The sequence below is a fragment of the Montipora foliosa genome, chromosome 6 (genome assembly GCF_036669935.1).
Source record: "Montipora foliosa isolate CH-2021 chromosome 6, ASM3666993v2, whole genome shotgun sequence".
Lineage (NCBI taxonomy): Eukaryota > Metazoa > Cnidaria > Anthozoa > Scleractinia > Acroporidae > Montipora > Montipora foliosa.
This window is the reverse complement of record NC_090874.1, coordinates 9,095,628-9,113,353: the sequence shown is the minus strand read 5'-3', so window position 1 is coordinate 9,113,353 and position 17,726 is coordinate 9,095,628. Positions and strand designations below refer to the sequence as shown.

The 17,726-nt window shown below is 39.2% G+C and overlaps 1 protein-coding gene and 1 pseudogene across 1 annotated transcript in view; both read right to left on the bottom strand.

Annotated features, from left to right (window-relative positions):
* The window catches only part of LOC138006605 (structural maintenance of chromosomes protein 3-like), a 41,774-nt gene that overhangs the window by 5,387 nt on the left and 18,661 nt on the right, over positions 1-17,726 (bottom strand). Inside the window, exons 20-33 of the mRNA XM_068853040.1 lie at positions 16,835-16,985; positions 15,643-15,792; positions 15,455-15,524; positions 15,014-15,095; positions 13,457-13,576; positions 10,104-10,175; positions 9,944-10,018; positions 9,087-9,195; positions 4,661-4,731; positions 3,714-3,803; positions 2,698-2,784; positions 1,832-1,975; positions 1,291-1,359; positions 667-756 (exon numbers count right to left, since the gene is read on the bottom strand). Coding sequence (XP_068709141.1) covers positions 667-756; positions 1,291-1,359; positions 1,832-1,975; positions 2,698-2,784; positions 3,714-3,803; positions 4,661-4,731; positions 9,087-9,195; positions 9,944-10,018; positions 10,104-10,175; positions 13,457-13,576; positions 15,014-15,095; positions 15,455-15,524; positions 15,643-15,792; positions 16,835-16,985 — 1,380 coding nt within the window. The remainder of the gene's footprint in view (positions 1-666; positions 757-1,290; positions 1,360-1,831; positions 1,976-2,697; positions 2,785-3,713; positions 3,804-4,660; positions 4,732-9,086; positions 9,196-9,943; positions 10,019-10,103; positions 10,176-13,456; positions 13,577-15,013; positions 15,096-15,454; positions 15,525-15,642; positions 15,793-16,834; positions 16,986-17,726) is intronic.
* LOC138008465 (uncharacterized) lies at positions 10,716-12,748 on the bottom strand (annotated as a pseudogene).

Sequence of the window (17,726 nt, the reverse complement as noted above, 5' to 3'; positions counted from 1 at the left end):
TTCCTAATCTCCCTGTAATTCAGAGCTTGCTCTGCGAGAGGGTTAAATAAACATTTATCATCATTTTAGTATCACCCAACTAGTGGACTACTGCAAATCCTGCATTTTGATTGGCTACGCTACTAGAGGACTATTAGTAATAGTCCTCGAGTAGCAAAAAGCGTGACGCTTTCTTTCGTTTTATTCCCAAATAAATATTTCTTTAACTTGCATTTGCTAACTTTATCATTGCCTTTTCTGGCCGACTAGTTGGGTGATACTAAAACAATTAGACCTTTCACCCTTAAGGGCCACGGATCAATAGCCCATTCGGCTTCGCCTCATGGGCTATTGACCCGCAGCCCTTGCGGGCTACGGGTCTAATTGTTAAATAGACACCTGAAAATTTCAGGTGGCTCCAAAGGGTTTTGAACCCATGACCTCTGCGATGCCGGTGCGATGCTCTACCGACTGAGCAATGAAGCCGCTCAGTTGGGAGCAGGTCAATTTGTTGGGCTTACTGTGTTCATGTGAAAGGATACGATGAATGAAATTTGAAGTACGGGTTATTGACGAAGGGGGTTCAAATCTCGTCAGTTGAAGCCGCAAGAATGTTTCAGGTGTCTACAAGAGCCAATTGCTGAGTGTGAGGTTCAGTTCACTCCTTCCGATGTTTAATATCGTTACCGGTTGTTCCACTGGATCCGTTTTCATCACCAACGAAGCTTTGCCGTTGGACACCAGCTGCTTGAATACTTCGCTGAAGTAGTGAGACATCTGTTGGGAGACACAAAACACACTTTTTAAATACAATGACAAGGGGAGTCACAAATGAAACAAGACCACAAGATTGTGAAGAAAATTTTTAAGGGTATTGCATGTGACGTCACGGCTGCCAAATTGGTGTACAAAACAATGCAATAAAATGCCTTTTGTAAATAATAATAATAATAATAATAATAATAATAATAATAATAATAAACTTGTATAGCGCCGATATCAATATAGCTATTTTCGTCAGCGCTTTCATCAGCGCTTTTGACTCTATTATTCTGCAAATTTGTGGGGCTATTTTTTCTATCGTTTTGTATTGTATAACAACATGTCCGTCTCATCACGTGGACGCAAACCAAGAATACACGATAAGCCTAAATTCCACAAAAAAGTGCACTTCAAGAAAAAAAACAAATTTAGTAAACTCTCTGTCTGGAAATCTTTCTTCAGTGTAAAGGAAATCATGAAGTGTCTCTTAGGTCGCGTAGGGTGGAGCAAAGTTCCGAAAGAGGCGACTGCTTTGTACAGTAAACGTACCTGTTTAAATGTGAACAGGATGGCCTCGTGTTTGCGTTGCTCAAGAACGTCCATTAGGTCCACAATCGACTGCCAGGTAAAATAAAAGAAGAAAACAAAACCGAAGTAATTCGGCTGACGAAATAAAATGTCCCTCTCGAGAGACGGTCAAGGACGGGATTTAAAATTCTTGTCCCCCACAGAGAGTAACTTCTTCCACTATAGCCTGCAGTACATTAAACAACAAGACTTCGACGTTTTGTATGGGAGAAATCCTTGTACTTCTGTAGGTAAAATTACGGAAACTTTCGAATCAATATGTTACTCACCCAGCAATAAGGCCGTATTGAGGAAAACTTTCCAGGATGTCTTAAGTACGGACCGAGGCCTCAAGTATTTAAGACAGGGTACATTTTATTCCTAATTTATGTGGATCGACCGAGGTCCGTGAATCATATCATTTAAGAGAAGATTTCTGCCCGCTCTTGCAACCAATCAGATTGCAGAATTTTATAATTTTAGCCCACTCCCGCTTAAAAGGAAACTAACACGATGCGCTTACCTGATAACCCTTATCTAGTTCTTCCTTACGTTTCATTAACTTCTCCTTCTGTTCTGAGAAGTTAACAAACTGGTCCAGCGCTTTCTTATTGACATGGCTGTACTTCTTCAGTTCTTCATTGCACTGGTGAAGTTTTTTCCACAGCTGAAAAAAAGCAAGTAAAATGCATAGAATAATGCGTCAACTGACACACGGATAATTTCTCGCTGCATGTGTGTTTGCTTTTTGGAAGAGAAATAGCATTTCTATTTTGTAAAAACACAAAAAGTGTGTAATTCACATTAACACAGTTCTCCGAACAATATACAACCTTGTACCTTATTGTACCATACTGCACATCGCATATTATATTAGGTCACGTGGTTTTGGGCTTTGCCGCTACTCGCATTAAATGTTTCGAGTTTGAACATGTCTCTCTCTCTCTCTTGCTCGACTAAATAATCGACACTAACCTTATTACCGTAACCACCGATAGACTCGTAAACAAGCCGCGACCCGAGACCAGAAGCCCAAGATTTGAAAAAAAAAAAAAGTCTGATGAAAATTCATACACAAGGTACTTCATTATGTGAACTTATAAACTTACAGTAAACGCGTCACCTTGGATCAGTCATTCAATTTGCAGTGAAAATCAGTCAAAGAAACATTTTAACCCTTCAAATTGTGCATAAAGAATATGTCAACTTGTTTGAAAAACAGACTGCTTTTCCTGGTAAACTTTTTCCCCAGCATTTTTTTTTTTGCAGTGAAAGCTATTTAAGTCCGTAATGTTGACAGCTCGTTGTAAGCAAGTTCGTTCGTTTACGTAACTTAGAAAGACTTCGACAGTCAATAACTAATAAAGAGTGCCTGCTGGCCACACTTACTGTTTTGATCGGTGTTTTTTGATGTTTATCAAACGCATCTGCAGGAAGGGAGCCTAGCTCACGTATCTTCTTTGTACAATCTTCTTTCTGTTGAACAAGATAGTGTTCTAGGTTGATAAATTACAATTCAACTAAACTGCCTGACAACCCAGCTCTCTAGTTTTTTTGGAGACAGTATAAGTCATGCGAGCTGCGAAGATACAATAAGGGCGGAAGGAGAATTTCACCGAATGCAGGGGCGGTTATCTCGAGACTACTCGCTCCACCACGAAAAACTGGAGAGCTTTCTCGCAGGCTACCGAGCTTAAACAGGGTTTTAGACGACTACTTGTGTCAGATGCTCGAGTTGCTCATTTAACAGAGATCCTTGATAGAAATCTACTCAATCTACTCAATCTACTCAAAGTACCAAGACCCAACACAGTTACCCAATGAGATCGCGCTTTTAGCGATGCTGCGCCTAAACTATGGAATTCTCTCCCTTTTGACATTAGATCGTATGACAGCCTGAACGTGTTTAAGTCCAAGCTGAAAACTCCTCTTCTTCGTGTTGCATATTTATGACTTCTAATAACCTTTTTATCTCAGTTTTTGAAGTGTGGTTACAAGTACTTTCTTATCCTTTCTTTGTATATATTCAGTTATACCTTTATGATCAAGCGTGTTAGAGCGTTTGAGCTTGTACGTAATATATTCTTAAATTTCACTGTAAAGCGCCTCAGAGCATTGAATTTGGCGCTATATAAGTAGTATTCATTTTATTTATACATTAAATTTGACAATAAAGATGACAGTTACTTGTGAAAATACCGCTTTGTTCGTGGTTAGTTACGAAGCTCGTTTCATCCCGACCAAGGGACTCATCAAAGACCTTTCTTCTTGGCAAACTCGTTGGGTATCACGCCCAAAGTCCCGTTCGCTAACAAAATTTATATTGAAATCTGAATTTTACAGCAGTTAGCGTTTTATATTTTCTTCTTTTCCCTTTCTAACATAAAATAATTCAAACTCCGTACTTTTTTCATAAGAAGACTTCTTTTGTGAGCAATTTTCTCCATATGCTTAGCATCATCGTTGATGGCATCCATCCTTTGTTTTTCCATGCTCTGAAAGGACAAAAGCTGGTCAGAGTTCGCACAAGGAACCTGAGTGCAATGAATTATCACTACTTTTCGTGGAACTAATTATCATCGTCATCAGAGGTAAGCGTATTATCACTGTCTTTCAAAACTAAAGAAACCGAGCACATTCAATCAGGACTCGAAAGTGCCGAAAAACGAAAAAGATAATCCTAGCAAATTGGAAAAGAAGCAAGGAACCATTAAACGTTCTAATTAAACGAGCTTAAAATTCAGAATGATCAAGGTCAAACGCCCATCACTCGACAGGGACTCGGGGTTGGAAGTTACGAACATCTATGATGCCGTGCTCTTGTCACATGGCCGCTCTTCGACCATATGACTATACAACGTAGCCACTCACTGCTATTTAAACTGACGAAAACCGAAATATTTTTCAATTGATGAATGATTTCTGTTAAAAGTTTTCATTTCGTTCTGAGTTTTAAGCCGGGTTATTAGAAAGTCAATGTATCCAGAACGTGGAATAAAAAATGTTTGATCAGATGTTTTCGTGTGCCCGCCAGGGCGAGTCAACATACAAACAATGTTTCCGTTGTAAAAATTTTGTGCCCATTTTTTCCTCAACCAATCATGACAGAGATTAGCCTCTAAACAAACGTATAACATAAGGTTGCCATGACGAATTAATGTTCTGCGGTAGGCGTTAACCTTGTCCTTGAAAAGTTTCGGCCTTCTTTGGAAAGAATGTCATCAAAATAGCGGGTAACTCTCGCAGTGAAAAAGCCAACATCTCTGACAATTGCACAAAGCAAGAAGACAAATATATATTAATTCTCTTCAATAACGTGATTAGTTTAATTGATGTCTTGTTCCAGCACTACCTTCCACTCGTCTAACGCAGTTTGCTCCTCTGTCTTTTTCTTGTTTAAAGAACTTATTTCATCTTCAAGTTCTGCAATAATGAATGAAGCCAGGAATTAGGCAGGAACTTTTACAATGAATGATTAGTATTGGCATTCACAAGATTTCAAGTGGAATTCGGCATAAATAACTACAGGTAAATGAATTTTTTTAAACACGATGCAAAACCCGTGTGGTGATTCACTTTGTGTTTTCTAAGTAAACCATTTCTATGTAATGCTGCAAGTACTATATGGAAAATATGAAGGCAATGTGATAAAAACAAGGTAAAATTGCTTTTACTTGCTCTGTTTTCATCCTAAAACCCTCAATAGAGAACTTAAAGGGGAAAGAGTCACGGCATTTTAGTCAAACTTCAAAACACCTAAAAGAAACCTTTTCATCAATAAAGACCAAAAATTAATGCTGTAGTTTTGCTGCCAATAACCACGGAAGTGCACCGAAGTTATTCTGGTTGTTTGCAGCCAAGAATGAAGATGCCAGTTTTTTCAAGTTTGGCACGGTGTCTTCAGAGAGTCGCCAAAAATTAAGTACGAATAGCTCTTTGTGCCACAAATATCATTCATATCTTGTCAGTTCAGTAGGTAGTCAAGAATGTTGTCTGTGTGAGCTTAAGTGCTGATTTAGATGTTTATCCAGTTTCCGCCTCAAAACAGCAAATTTAGCATGACAGAGCCTCTTTAAGCAGGACGATGCAGGCTATGAGAACGTTATTTCAAGTTATAACTTGCAGTTATTGAAATCATTTTGAGGCTATTCCACGTCATTCGGAATGGAAAGTGTGTATGAACTTCCCAGGAATAAAATTGGAATGACAGAATGTACGCTCGGTGAGAAAGTTGCCGATTTATCGTCAAGTGCTCACGTCCTCTATATAACCTCAAATTGGATCATTTAGTGTCATCGTCAAGACAACGACATGTAACAAGATGTAAAACGCACGTGATATGATATGTAACATGATGTAAAACACACGTGATGTGCGGTGCAGAGCCATTGTTTTTCTTCACTAAACCTCTCCATGCATTGCACGTGAGGTTGACGTTAGGAAGCTTAGGCACGCGCGTTTTTGAGATGCGGACGGTGACCGGGAGAGAACATTTTCGCGTGCTAGGACAGTGGTGCCTCCCACACTTTCACACTGATCATCTCTAATGGAGAAAAGCTACTTAGCAATGCAAATGTGGTTGTGTGAAGACAAGTTAAAAGGGAAAACAGCCCACTTCCGGTTGACGTCCGCCTCTCAAAAACGAGCGTGCTAAGGACGACGACCCCTCAAAATATAACTTTGCACTATCGTCTTTCGCGATTCTTTCATCTCGTTCACGTCGTACAAAGCGAGCGAAGTATTTTAACAAAAAATTGGGTGCAAGGCGTTCCAGTGTAAAAATAGAGAATGGAAGTTTCACCTTTGTCACCGTACGTCAAACCAAAATTTTGGTGACGTCACGTCGTTATTAAGGTGGGGGTACACCTGAAAGCCGTTTTTCACGCCGCTTAAAATCGGTTTAACGGAAATATCTCGTTCGCGTTTCAAGCCATACAAAAACCCTATGCTCATAACACAAATCAATGTTTTGGGGTGTTTTGTAAATTTTTTGGGGATTTTTCGGTATATTTGGGAGGAGATAGTTTTTCTCAAAAGAGTAGTAAAATTTGGAGAAATAAGGAATAGTTCAGATTTCACGTAGTTTAAAAATTAGAATCTGAAGTTAAAAATTGATATATGGACACCGAAACAGACTCCTACCAACCCGGTGTGCTCTTGGGTTGGGGGCAACTGTCTGTTGGTGTTCCAATTTTTTTTCTTTTATCCCATCTTTAAACCTCCTAAAATGCCATTCAAATTCACGAGTACCCGCCACCCTAATGCGCGGAAATACGAGCAACATTTTATGCCAAACTTGTCGCGCAATATTGATGCCGTGCAAGCTGTAGAGCTATGTTGCACGTCCTACCACTCCCTTTCTCAACTTGTCATGCAACAAAAATGATTGCTGCAAGTTGGAAAAAAACTTGCGCTAAAGTAGAATCCCGTTCTACTTTTTTTCTCAATTTTTTCATTTGTTGCCCGTTTTACCACCTCTTATGAAACTAGTCACGCAACATTTCGCCAAACAACATCCATGATCGGTCATCGGTGAGGCACGTAGCTTGTCAGTCGACAAACATGGTGGACTCTGTGGTAGAGTCCAACATTCCTGAAAAAGAGGTTACGGAGGACGTCGAGGTTGCAATGGAGAAAAAATTGTCAGAAGGAAAAACACTAGCGTTACTTGCGGATCTCAAGGCTCATCCATGCCTTTGGAACACAACAAGCTTGACTTATAAAAAGGGTCAAAAGATAGAGAAAGCACATAGAGGAGCTAGGAGAAAAATAAAAACCGAAAAAAATTACTCCATACTCCATAATCCAGAAAAAAAAACTAATACATAAAAGAGCCGCAAGCTTTGGCTGCAGAGCGGCCATGTTGGATGCAAACAACAACAACCAATCAGCGGGCAGAATTATTGACGTTAGCGAAGATTTTTGTTGCGTGACAAGTTGATGAAGGGAGCAGAAGGACGTGCACCATCGCTCAACAACTTGCACGGCATCAATGTTGCGCGACAAGTTCGGAAAAAATGTTGCTCGTATTTCCGCGCCTTTATCCAGAAGTACCACAAAGATATGTGCTAAAATGTATGCCGCACGTGCAGCACGAGTATTCTTTAACTTTTAACCAATGATATTATTGTTTCGTGACGTTGGCGTTGCCGCTTTGATTTCTTAAACTTCCTAATTAAGGACCTAATACGCACGACCTGCGCACGTGCTTTAAGGTTTGGCACTGTTCAATAGGCCATTTCCGAGTTCATGTCTGCCTCCTCTTCAAAGCGAGTCAAAGTGCGAAGTTTTTACTGGGTTGCCTATGGCAAACCCAGTCAAGGTCTGCGTTTAGTTTGTTTGTTTTCTTTTTTTTTCTTTCTTTTAGTTTCTTTTTTTTTGTTCCGTGTCGGCAAAAGTCTTGCCTGTCACTCCCCTGGTAAGTGGTGTCTTTGTGCGTAGAGCCTTCTGCGCGTATTTTCTTAGGATCGAGAGGGTAGTGGAACTGAGTAGATTTCTCTGGTGGACACAGTAGCATCATTAACTTAGCCTGCAATGGCGTCGAAAGTCATGTAACGCGAATGGCGTTTTAGTGGATCCTTAAACAAAATATACCCTTATGGAGCTCAATAATGGAAAGTCAGCAGGAAGGGTTCACAGGCCTGTTGGAAGCGTGCTTGAGTTTCAACAAAATGAGCCCCAAAATCAGTGAAAACTTGTGATGCAGATGAATGATAAAGTAGCTGCTATTTCCAAAATGATGGAATTACCTGGTGATAAATAACGTGGTACGCGTCTTGGAGAGTAAATTTTGACTTTGCATAAACAAGAGTTGGGCGATTGTGATCTTTGCTTTGACTTCGCTCATTTCATTTCAAACTTTATAACACTTGACGGAAAAAGAAACTTACAAAAACCCGGTATCTTGCCATCATTTGACACAGATGCTTCACTGTTTGGCGAGTAAACATGCCAGGGTAACTTAATCACGGCGCCCGCTGAATTCCGGCCATGTCACTTTCGATTTTGCAATTTACTTAAACGTAGCAAAAATCTCCCAAAATGTTTGTCGCTGATCGTAACTTTTTATATTCTATATTCACGGTTCAAAATTAATGTTGTTTTCATGTCGTAAATATTTTATTCTCGATCGACCGTCACGGAAACTTCCTTCTGCTCTTTCTAAAAACTGTGTATCATAGTTATTTGCTTTTTCATCAATATTTGTTTTGCATAAAGCAAGCTAACAAAATCTGTACCTTGCTGAGTTCGCATTTGTTAGCGTTAATAGTATTTTCGGTCAGATGCTTCTGTTTTTATGAGAGGTTTATTGTTTTGGTCTCCCATCCTAACACTAACCCCGAGGAACAGGGCTTGACTTCAGTGAAATTTAGTATTACAAAGCTGTCAGATGCTCAGAGGGCACACTTGTGGTGAAACGAAGTTGTGTGGGAACTTGAAAATTATCAACATGTCAGCCCAGAAGCTAATGTTTCTCGCTTCTCTTTTATTTGTTATTCTTCAGAGACTGGAATGCTGTATTTCAATACCACACAATTCAGTGCCTTCTAATTTTCTGTAGCATGTACCACAGGCACCCCAGTGTATGCTTCACGGAAGCATCTCGTTCTTATGAAAATTCATATGCAAAGTAGAGCAAATTACCATCACAAAAACTTCGCACTTAGACTCGCTTTGAAGAGAGGCAGATATGAACTCAGAAATGGCCTATTATCGCACAACTAACAATCAATTGTGGTGGTTATGCGTGTAAACTGACATAAAAATGCAAACTTCACCTTTTTGCTTATCCGTAGTTTGAGATATAGCAGCAATCACAGAGTTTAAGTCACCACTCAGTGTTTCCAGTTGTAAATTACGGTCTTCAAGAGAAACTTCCTCCAAAGCCTATAAGGGGCAAAATTAAGTATCTTATGTTCAGTCACAATAAAAACAATCTACAAATATTATTGAAGTAAAATCAGTAAAATATGAAAAACAATGCAGGTCTTGGAGAATGTTTTCTGGAAAGGCCTTGATAATGGAGGCCTCTTGTGCGGGGGGATAGCTGCCCCCGGGGGGGAAGGGGGAAGAAATTATGACACCTGGGTAAATGCAGTTGTTTATCGTTAATTGAGGAGTAGTATTTGGGGGACACTTTGTGACGTTGATTGTCTGTATTCAGAGACACAACTGATGCTGAAGTAAGGGAGAAGAACAAGGAGACACTTCGTGACCCTTACTGAAATCTTCGCGTATCTCATTAGGAGCATTTGCACATGAAAAAGGCAAATTACTTAACAATAATTCTACGAGGGCGGGCTGGATATGAAGTGATAGATAACGCGCAGAGTTGGTTATAATCATTTTATAACCAGCAAGCCCGAGTAGAATAATTGTCTTAATAACAACTCCAGGATCAACGCTTTCTCCCTCGGTCAATTCCGGTCCAAAACAGCTTTTGTCTGCCATTTTTTCTCAGAGCTGCAAAAATGTTTTCAGCTCGCTTTATTGCTGACGCGTTCTTTGACCATATTAGGTACAACAGGTATATGAACTGATAGCCTGTGTCCAGCGAGCCAATGAAAATGCTGGAAATCTGATATCCATAGTTCAGTTTTTTAATAATAATTATTAGTAATATTTGCCAACAGACCTGTTTCAGTTCATCTCTCTTTCTCTTTAGATTGTTGTTCAGCACATTTTCCAAAGTGTTCTTCTTGGCTTCCAACTGAAATTATCATAACATAACATGAATTTGCATAAAGCAAGATACCATGAGAGCATACGCCAATTTCAATTTTTGAGTATTTTACCTTTGTTCTGTTTGAGAGAGAAGATTTTAATCTCTCTTGAAGCGTCATAATTTCACTATTCAAGTCATCAACCTGAAAATGATGAATTTCATTACTGAAAAATGTCATTATAACAATTATTATTTAACAATTATTCGCCAAAGGCGACGTGAACATCCGTGAATAAAAACCGAGTCGAAGTTTTCATTCACCAATATTCACGGAGCCCCTTAAATTATTGTTTTAGTACAATTACATAAATGTAGGTGATAATCTGAAAAATGTGCATATTTTTTTTAAAATAAATATCTGAAAAAGTTGCATATTTTTTTTAACAATTAATTTCTTCGTCTGTCACCTCGACAAAACGGCTTGCGGCCATTTTGAAAAAAAAAACACCCTTAGATGATAATCACCTTAAGTGCAACCAATCAGCGCAGAGAATTTTCAATAATCAACTAAGTAATTATACTAATATTAACATGGCTCATACAGAATTTTGGGGGGAAAATTCAAGGACTTTTCAAGGTCGTACCAAACTCATTTTTTTAAGGACTTATTTTCCCCACAATTTGACATAAAATAACACGAAATACAATCACAAACCTCTTGAAGATGTTCAGATTATTGCTATTATTTGAGCTTTATTAAAGTGGCATTTATGTTTGCTTCCAAATCAGATAACTCTTGCACTTTTTCCTTTGCTGTTTTTTCACGAGTTTTTTTAAGTGAATTAGCTTGCGTCACAAACGATAATTTGCCTGTTGCGTCTGCTTTCAAGCAAAGTGCATCCGCTGTTTCATTGAGAGACTTTATATAAGAACCAACTCTCGCCTTTTTCTTTTTCATTTCCTCGATGTCCTCTAACACAGACTTTCGTTTCGACTGTTCTTGTTCAGTTTTTTTCTTCCTTCTCTAATCCTTCAGGTATTTTCCGTACCTCTGCCTTCAATGCTTCACTGAAAGCAACAAGGGTTTGCTGAGTTCTACATTTAGAATCCCCCCAACATGTTTGACATGGTCACAAATATGTCTTTCAGCAACAAGTGTTTATTCTTTCAGCTCCTCTATTTCCATTTCCTTGTTGATGCTGAACCCTCTCTCCACGGATGATTGTCCATGTGACAAATCAGAAGAATCTTCACAACCACAAAGAGGCCTTTGTAACTTTCTCCTGCCATACATTCTGTAAAAAGAGTGTCTAATCTGTCTGCCCTCGAGGTGAAATCAGCAAACCTGTGGGTTCCAAAAACTGGGATATTGTCTGAGAACATCCCATACTGTTGCAATAGTGAATCACAATATTCAATTTCAATGCCCTTTCACACACTGGTACCTTTTCCAGCCACCGGTGGTTGAAAAAAAAGAGGCATCAAAGTACTTCCTCCATTCCCCTCTTAAAGCTGTTGTGTACCACATGAAGGCCACATGATCCAATATTGATGAGCGTGTTACCATAATCGTTGGTGACTTTCTCTTCGAACTCTCCGAAAAATTTCCAGTTTACATTTGGACCATCCATGCTAACTTGGATTATGTCCTTGATTGATAATCCACATTCTAAAACACTGTTGCTAAAATGTTCCATCAGGTCATCAGCTGTTCCATGACCTGCAGTCAGCAATAGCAGGCTTCAGCAAACAACAAATAAGCATACAGTAAAAAAAGTTCAGCAGAGACATTTTGCCATTGTCTATGCATCATACACAGATCATCAAAGACCAGTAAATCCAGTCATACTCTAAAATGTGACTGCCTCATCACGGCTGATATGTGTATCATTTTTGCTGATTTCTTTATTTTTATTTGGTGACCGAGATTTCCAACTTGCAGTCAGTACATTCACATTCACTATTTAAGTACATATGACAAATGAGAAGTTTATTAAAGTTGTGTATTTACTTACCAAGAAACTGAAACTCGCTACCGAAGTATCTTGCTTTAACCTCATTATCATTCCAGTATCGGACATGGATATCCAGTTGTCTTTCTTGCATCTTCTTGTTCAAACTTTCATCAAATTGCCCCTTTGCACTCTCCTTAGTAACTTCTTAAAAATGTTCAGCCAAGCCAAAAACAGTCATATATGCTGCCGTTCACTCACCGCACAAGAATTGCTTAGCAATTTCACTATCTGGAAACATTGCTGCAAATAACTTAGCTGTGTCTGTTGAAGAATTAAAGGAGTAGTGATGTACATGTATAGTGATTCGTTACCAGCTTTAAAGTCCACATGGTTTCAGCTTTAATTACATTGTCCTTGGTAACAAAAGTCTTGAGGGATTGCTGTGAAGCAGAAAGTGCAGTATCTTGAGGAGGAGGTGGGATGTTCAACCAAGGCTCTTGTTGTTGTGATGTTTCCACGCACTCTTCAGCACTGGAACAAGTCGAAGTACCAGCACTTGAACCAAACCAATAAGACGATAGTGTAGCCTTCGAATTCCCTTCATGTCGACTGTTTTGCTTGTGCTTTTCGCCTTTTGCATGCGAGTTCAGCGCGCTTTTGCCCATACTTGAAATGTCAATTAACCTACCGCAACCTTTTGCACTGTGCTTTCTTCCCGTCTGCTTTGAAAGAACTCATCCAGCCTTTATAATTGAGGGTCAAGTTCCCATTTCTTATTGTATATACAATGACCTTTCCGCTCTTTTGATTGCGTTGCCATCGTCATCAATACGAAGTTGGAGAGGGGTACGCTAATTGCAATAACACAGAGCCAAAGAGTGCTCGGTTCCTAAGGTATGTCAAATATCGAAAACTGAACTATGCTAGCATGAACACTAAACAGGAAACACTGGCATAATTACACAAAATTTGTGTACAGCTGCGCTTTCAAACTTTCTTGTTTGCAAAACAATGCTTTTTAACAGAGGTTACTTTATTCAAGGAGCTTTCACAAATATTCAAGGACTACCATGGAAAACTCAAGGACTTTTCAAGGACATACAAAAAATTTTCCAATTTCAAGGACTTTTCAAGGCCTGCGCGCACCATGGTTAATTGTGTAATGCTACTACAGATAAGTCAGCCAGAAATCAATGCAGTGGCCCAAACATTTAACACTCTACATGTACATGTAAATGCACACTGAAAAATTGGCCTGCATTCACAAATCGCCAATTTTTTTAATTCAAGAAATCTACATTGTACATTGCAATAAATAAGTAATGTTCTACAAAATATCCTCATAGAACATAATATCTGTATGATTAATTAATGAACTAGCATTCCTGCTCATGAGATTGCATGGTCAGCATATAATGTTAATAACAATGAACTCAAATACCTTTAAATGTCAGCTGATTTAGTGCTAAAATACTCATTTCAGACACTCTAAATCTAATGTATGGGTTGAAATTATGCAGTATAATACCTCTTGCTGATCTTGTGTATTGAGCTGAGATACTAAAGCTGTCCCTAGCTCATCTTCAAGGGCTTTCATAGTGCTATGCATTGACTTCAGATCTACTTCAAGATGAGACAGTCCTTGTTCCTAAAAAGATTAAAATTATGGACATCAAAAGTAACATGTGCAGTTCCGTAATGCAATTTATTGAAGTTAATATAAAAAACTTGCAGTCAGCTGTTGTTAGCAGCTTTATGATCCACTACTACGAACAGGCGTAGCTCAGTTGGTTAGTGTGTGGTTTTTGGAGCAAGAGGTCCCCTGTTCGATCCTCAGATTCCTCCATGCCTGTTCCGACATTCCTCTGATCCATGTAGCTACAGCTTTAGGGACGGTGCCTACTAATTCAAAGGTTTTTTTTTTTTTGGATACCATGAGCACTTGCTAAGTTCTTCTTTCTCCGCATAGTTTTGAATCGTGCAAAATTACTTCTGTATTAATAAGCACCACCCATACGAAATCCGAGTATCTCTAGATGCACAGAACGTATGCGCGATAACAATAGTAGGCACCATCCTTAAATACCCGTAAAGCAGAGCAACAACAGAAGTTGGGGTGGGAGGTAGAGAGAACACTGTCGGCTTCCACTGATACCAACCCTCAGAGCTGATAGAACTACCAACGAAAAATAAAATGACTTTACTTTGGCATCACTGACGATGACGGATTAAAGAAAGCTGTACTGTTTCTACGACCTTTGTATCTCTTATCACTATGTCAATGAAAACTTTGCCTCTGTCCCTTACTGCTAGCAGCTACTTTCACAGTAAATATTCCAACTGCTAACACCAAACATGACCATGTGAACGAGGTCACAAGTCATTACTTTTCAAGGTCTGCTGCTTTCAGATGAAACTATTGCAAAATGTTCCCAATAAATGCAACCACAGTATAGGCATTTAAGGTGTAAAGCACCTGTGGAAAGGATAGGAAACTACTTGCTTGGCGATGGGCCAAAGGAAAACTGAAAAATCAGCGTCCTTGGGAGGATTTGAACCTACAAACCAGTTTCAGCACTTGGACTCTTTCAATTTGACTACTGTCTGTTTTGCTGTTATGTGGTCTCATTGATCACTGCATGTAGTCCATCCAGAAGATTACGCCATGCCGACCACATAGCTGAAGGAAAGGCCAGACCAGTACAACAGGAACTCCATGCCTACTCTTCGAATAGTGTGTGGGAACTTTAGCGTCCCATAGAGTTTATGAACATTGAAGGGTAGTAAGATGGGGCTTACGTTTATAGTCCTCATCTGATAAGACTAACCAGAAAGTCTAACCATTTGCGGCAGCACTTTCTCCTGAGTTATTTTAAGACCCTGAGTGTTGGACCAGCCAGAGTTGTACTCACGACCTCCCGCATGGCAGCCTGATGCTCAACCAACTAAGCCACCAGTATGCGGTCATCCCACAAGTCTTATGGAGGTCATAAGAGTAGGTGCGAAGTAGGTTCGGATCCTGCCCAGGAATCTGATTTTTCAGTTGTCCTTTTGCTTGTCGCCAAGCATGTCCCTAGTAACTTACTTTTGCTTCCAATGTTCGCTCAGCTGTTTTCTTTTCTTGTGTCTTAGCTTTCACATCAATTTTTTGTTTCTCGTAAGTTTCCCTGTGAAATTTGAGAGATCTTTTAGTTTACAAAATTGAAACAATCCTGTCTTGAATGAATCAACGAATGAATGAATGAATGAATGAATGAACAAGTTTATTTATGTGTCATATCATCTAGCGTATGGGAAACCCTAACACTAATAATTCGGGAAACTTAGATTATGCTTAAATACAATAGAATAACTAGCACTATAGTCTGATACCAATCATCTATAAAATACAGTTCATGAATACCGGTAAGGATTACTCCCATCTTAGAAAAGCACCACACATGTTACATTTTAGAATACAGAATCAGTAGACATTTACAACAGACAACACCAGAGGCTTCAAAGGTATTGAGTACACTCAAATTACCTCAATTGGACTTGCTGTGTTTCCACTTTCTGTAATTCTCCCAAAACAACAGTCACATCAGAATCAAGTTCTACAGACCAGTTAAAGATTAAATCACTCAATTGGATCTTAGATCAAAATAATACATGCAAGTCCGCTACTATGTTTATCCAAGAAAGAATGACATCATGTAAGTGTCATAAGGATACTTTCCAGTTCACCCTTCAACTGATCTCGTCTTGTTTCTTCGCCTTCCATTTTTTCTTGCAATTTCCAGATGCTATCTTGCAACTCCAGACGTGATTTCCTGTTTCCATAGTAACCTCCAGTCAGCGCACCTCGGCGACTTACCTGATCCCCTGCGGGCAGAACCATAGGTAATCAAACATAATAGGGACATGCCTTCACGGGTCACAACAGTTGAATTGAAAGTGTGATTTTTGGGCAAGGATCTCATGGATATACACACCAACCATAACTCTAAAAAATGACCATTCTAAATCAGTTTCTAGAACTAAATATTGCTATAGCAATAAGATAAACAAAAGTTTAGACCTAATCACTGAAATGGGCACTTAGACTTAATCTGTAAAATACATGTAAGAGCTTAACCTAGGGGACCCGTGGTGGATACCATATATCCGTGAGATCTTTCCCGATTTTTGGCCTAGGGAATGGAGAAAAATGATGAGGTCACCAGCAATGACATGATCACAGATAAGAAAAAAAATCAATAATGGTAACGAATCTGATCCCAATCAATGTGTCGGCAATAATTATTCTCATTGCTTGACATCATGGTTCTTATTGGCAGTGTGTCGGCCGACGTGTTGGTTGTGAGTCAGCCAACACGTTGGTCATGTGTGTTCGCTGACGCTTTAGTGTTGTGTTGGCTGACGTGTCAGTCACTTGTCAGTGACATGTCGGTGGCTGCATTGACAGACATATCAGCCGATGACTTGATGGCATCGGATTCGTTACCTTACCCAAGAAATTTTTCTTTTCCTGACAGGAATTGAACCTATGACCTCCAAATCACTTGTTTGCAAGGTCCATCCCCAAGATAACCTGACCAAAATACCAGGCCATGACAAGATTCCAATGCCTTTAACCAATTTCTGGGGAAAGGGAATGTGTCACATTAGTAAGAGTAAATTATGTGTTATTCTTGATGACTGCTAGCAGATTGTTATGAAATTTTCATTGCTTTCTTAGCAACCCAAAGTAGTTTGACCAGGATTACAGTGACACCTGTCCATTCATAATGGGATGGCTTCAAATATCAAAATAATTATTGTTGTGTTTTTACAGTCTCAAGTGCTAAGCTTTCTAGCATTCACATTTTTTTTATTGATGTTCAACCTACCCTGTACCTGATTTTATTGATAATAAATTACGTACCATCTAACGTTATACAGTCAAGGTTCTCGCTTTTGGAAAACTGCGAGGCCACCTCCATGTTCCGACAAATGAGGGTCTTGCCAAAAACAAGATTCATGGCAGGCCTGAATGTTTCATCGAACCGTAACTTGCTAATCATTGGGAGGGCATCCTACAAAGTTAACGTAATTGTCACAATAAATAAATTAACCTTTCACTTTCTGTACCAGACTAGACGTGTACAACAGAACAGACTATCTCTAAATCTCCACCCTGGGCGTAAAGTGATGATCACATGATCACCATGCAAATTCTCACAAACATGGCCAACAATTATTCTGACACCCTCAATGATGCACACAAAAATCGCTTCAATTAAAGGTGCATTTAATAATCATTCCACTTCGGAGCCCCCTGCTACCTGAAGTGAGGTTGAAACTGACTGCAGCTTTTCAGAATGTTCCCCGGGTTTCAAGTTTACAATGCAAATGGGCGAGGAGAGTGTTGTTCACGTGCATTGCCCCTGAAACCACTCATGCTTTATTGACTTCAATGTCCCAACAATAATCATTTTGTCCAGGATTGTAGGTTGATATCGCAGTATTAACCACCATGTTGTGAAACCATAATTTACACGACTGCTGGCTCATAAAACTTTTTTAGAGAGGAACCTGGCAGAATAATATTTTTTCAGAGGCATGCACTTTGTTTGCAATATTTTTACCATCGGTTTCACAACTCATTTTCAGATGGTCAACAAACAAACAATATTTTAAGCTTTGTTGAATATCAAAATTAATAATTTATGACGTAATGAGTAACATCAAAGACCTTCAGTGTTGAATCACAAAATTAATTGGGTGAAACGTGTAGGGTAGAACATGTATTTTTTGGTCGTGTTTTGTTTGAGAGC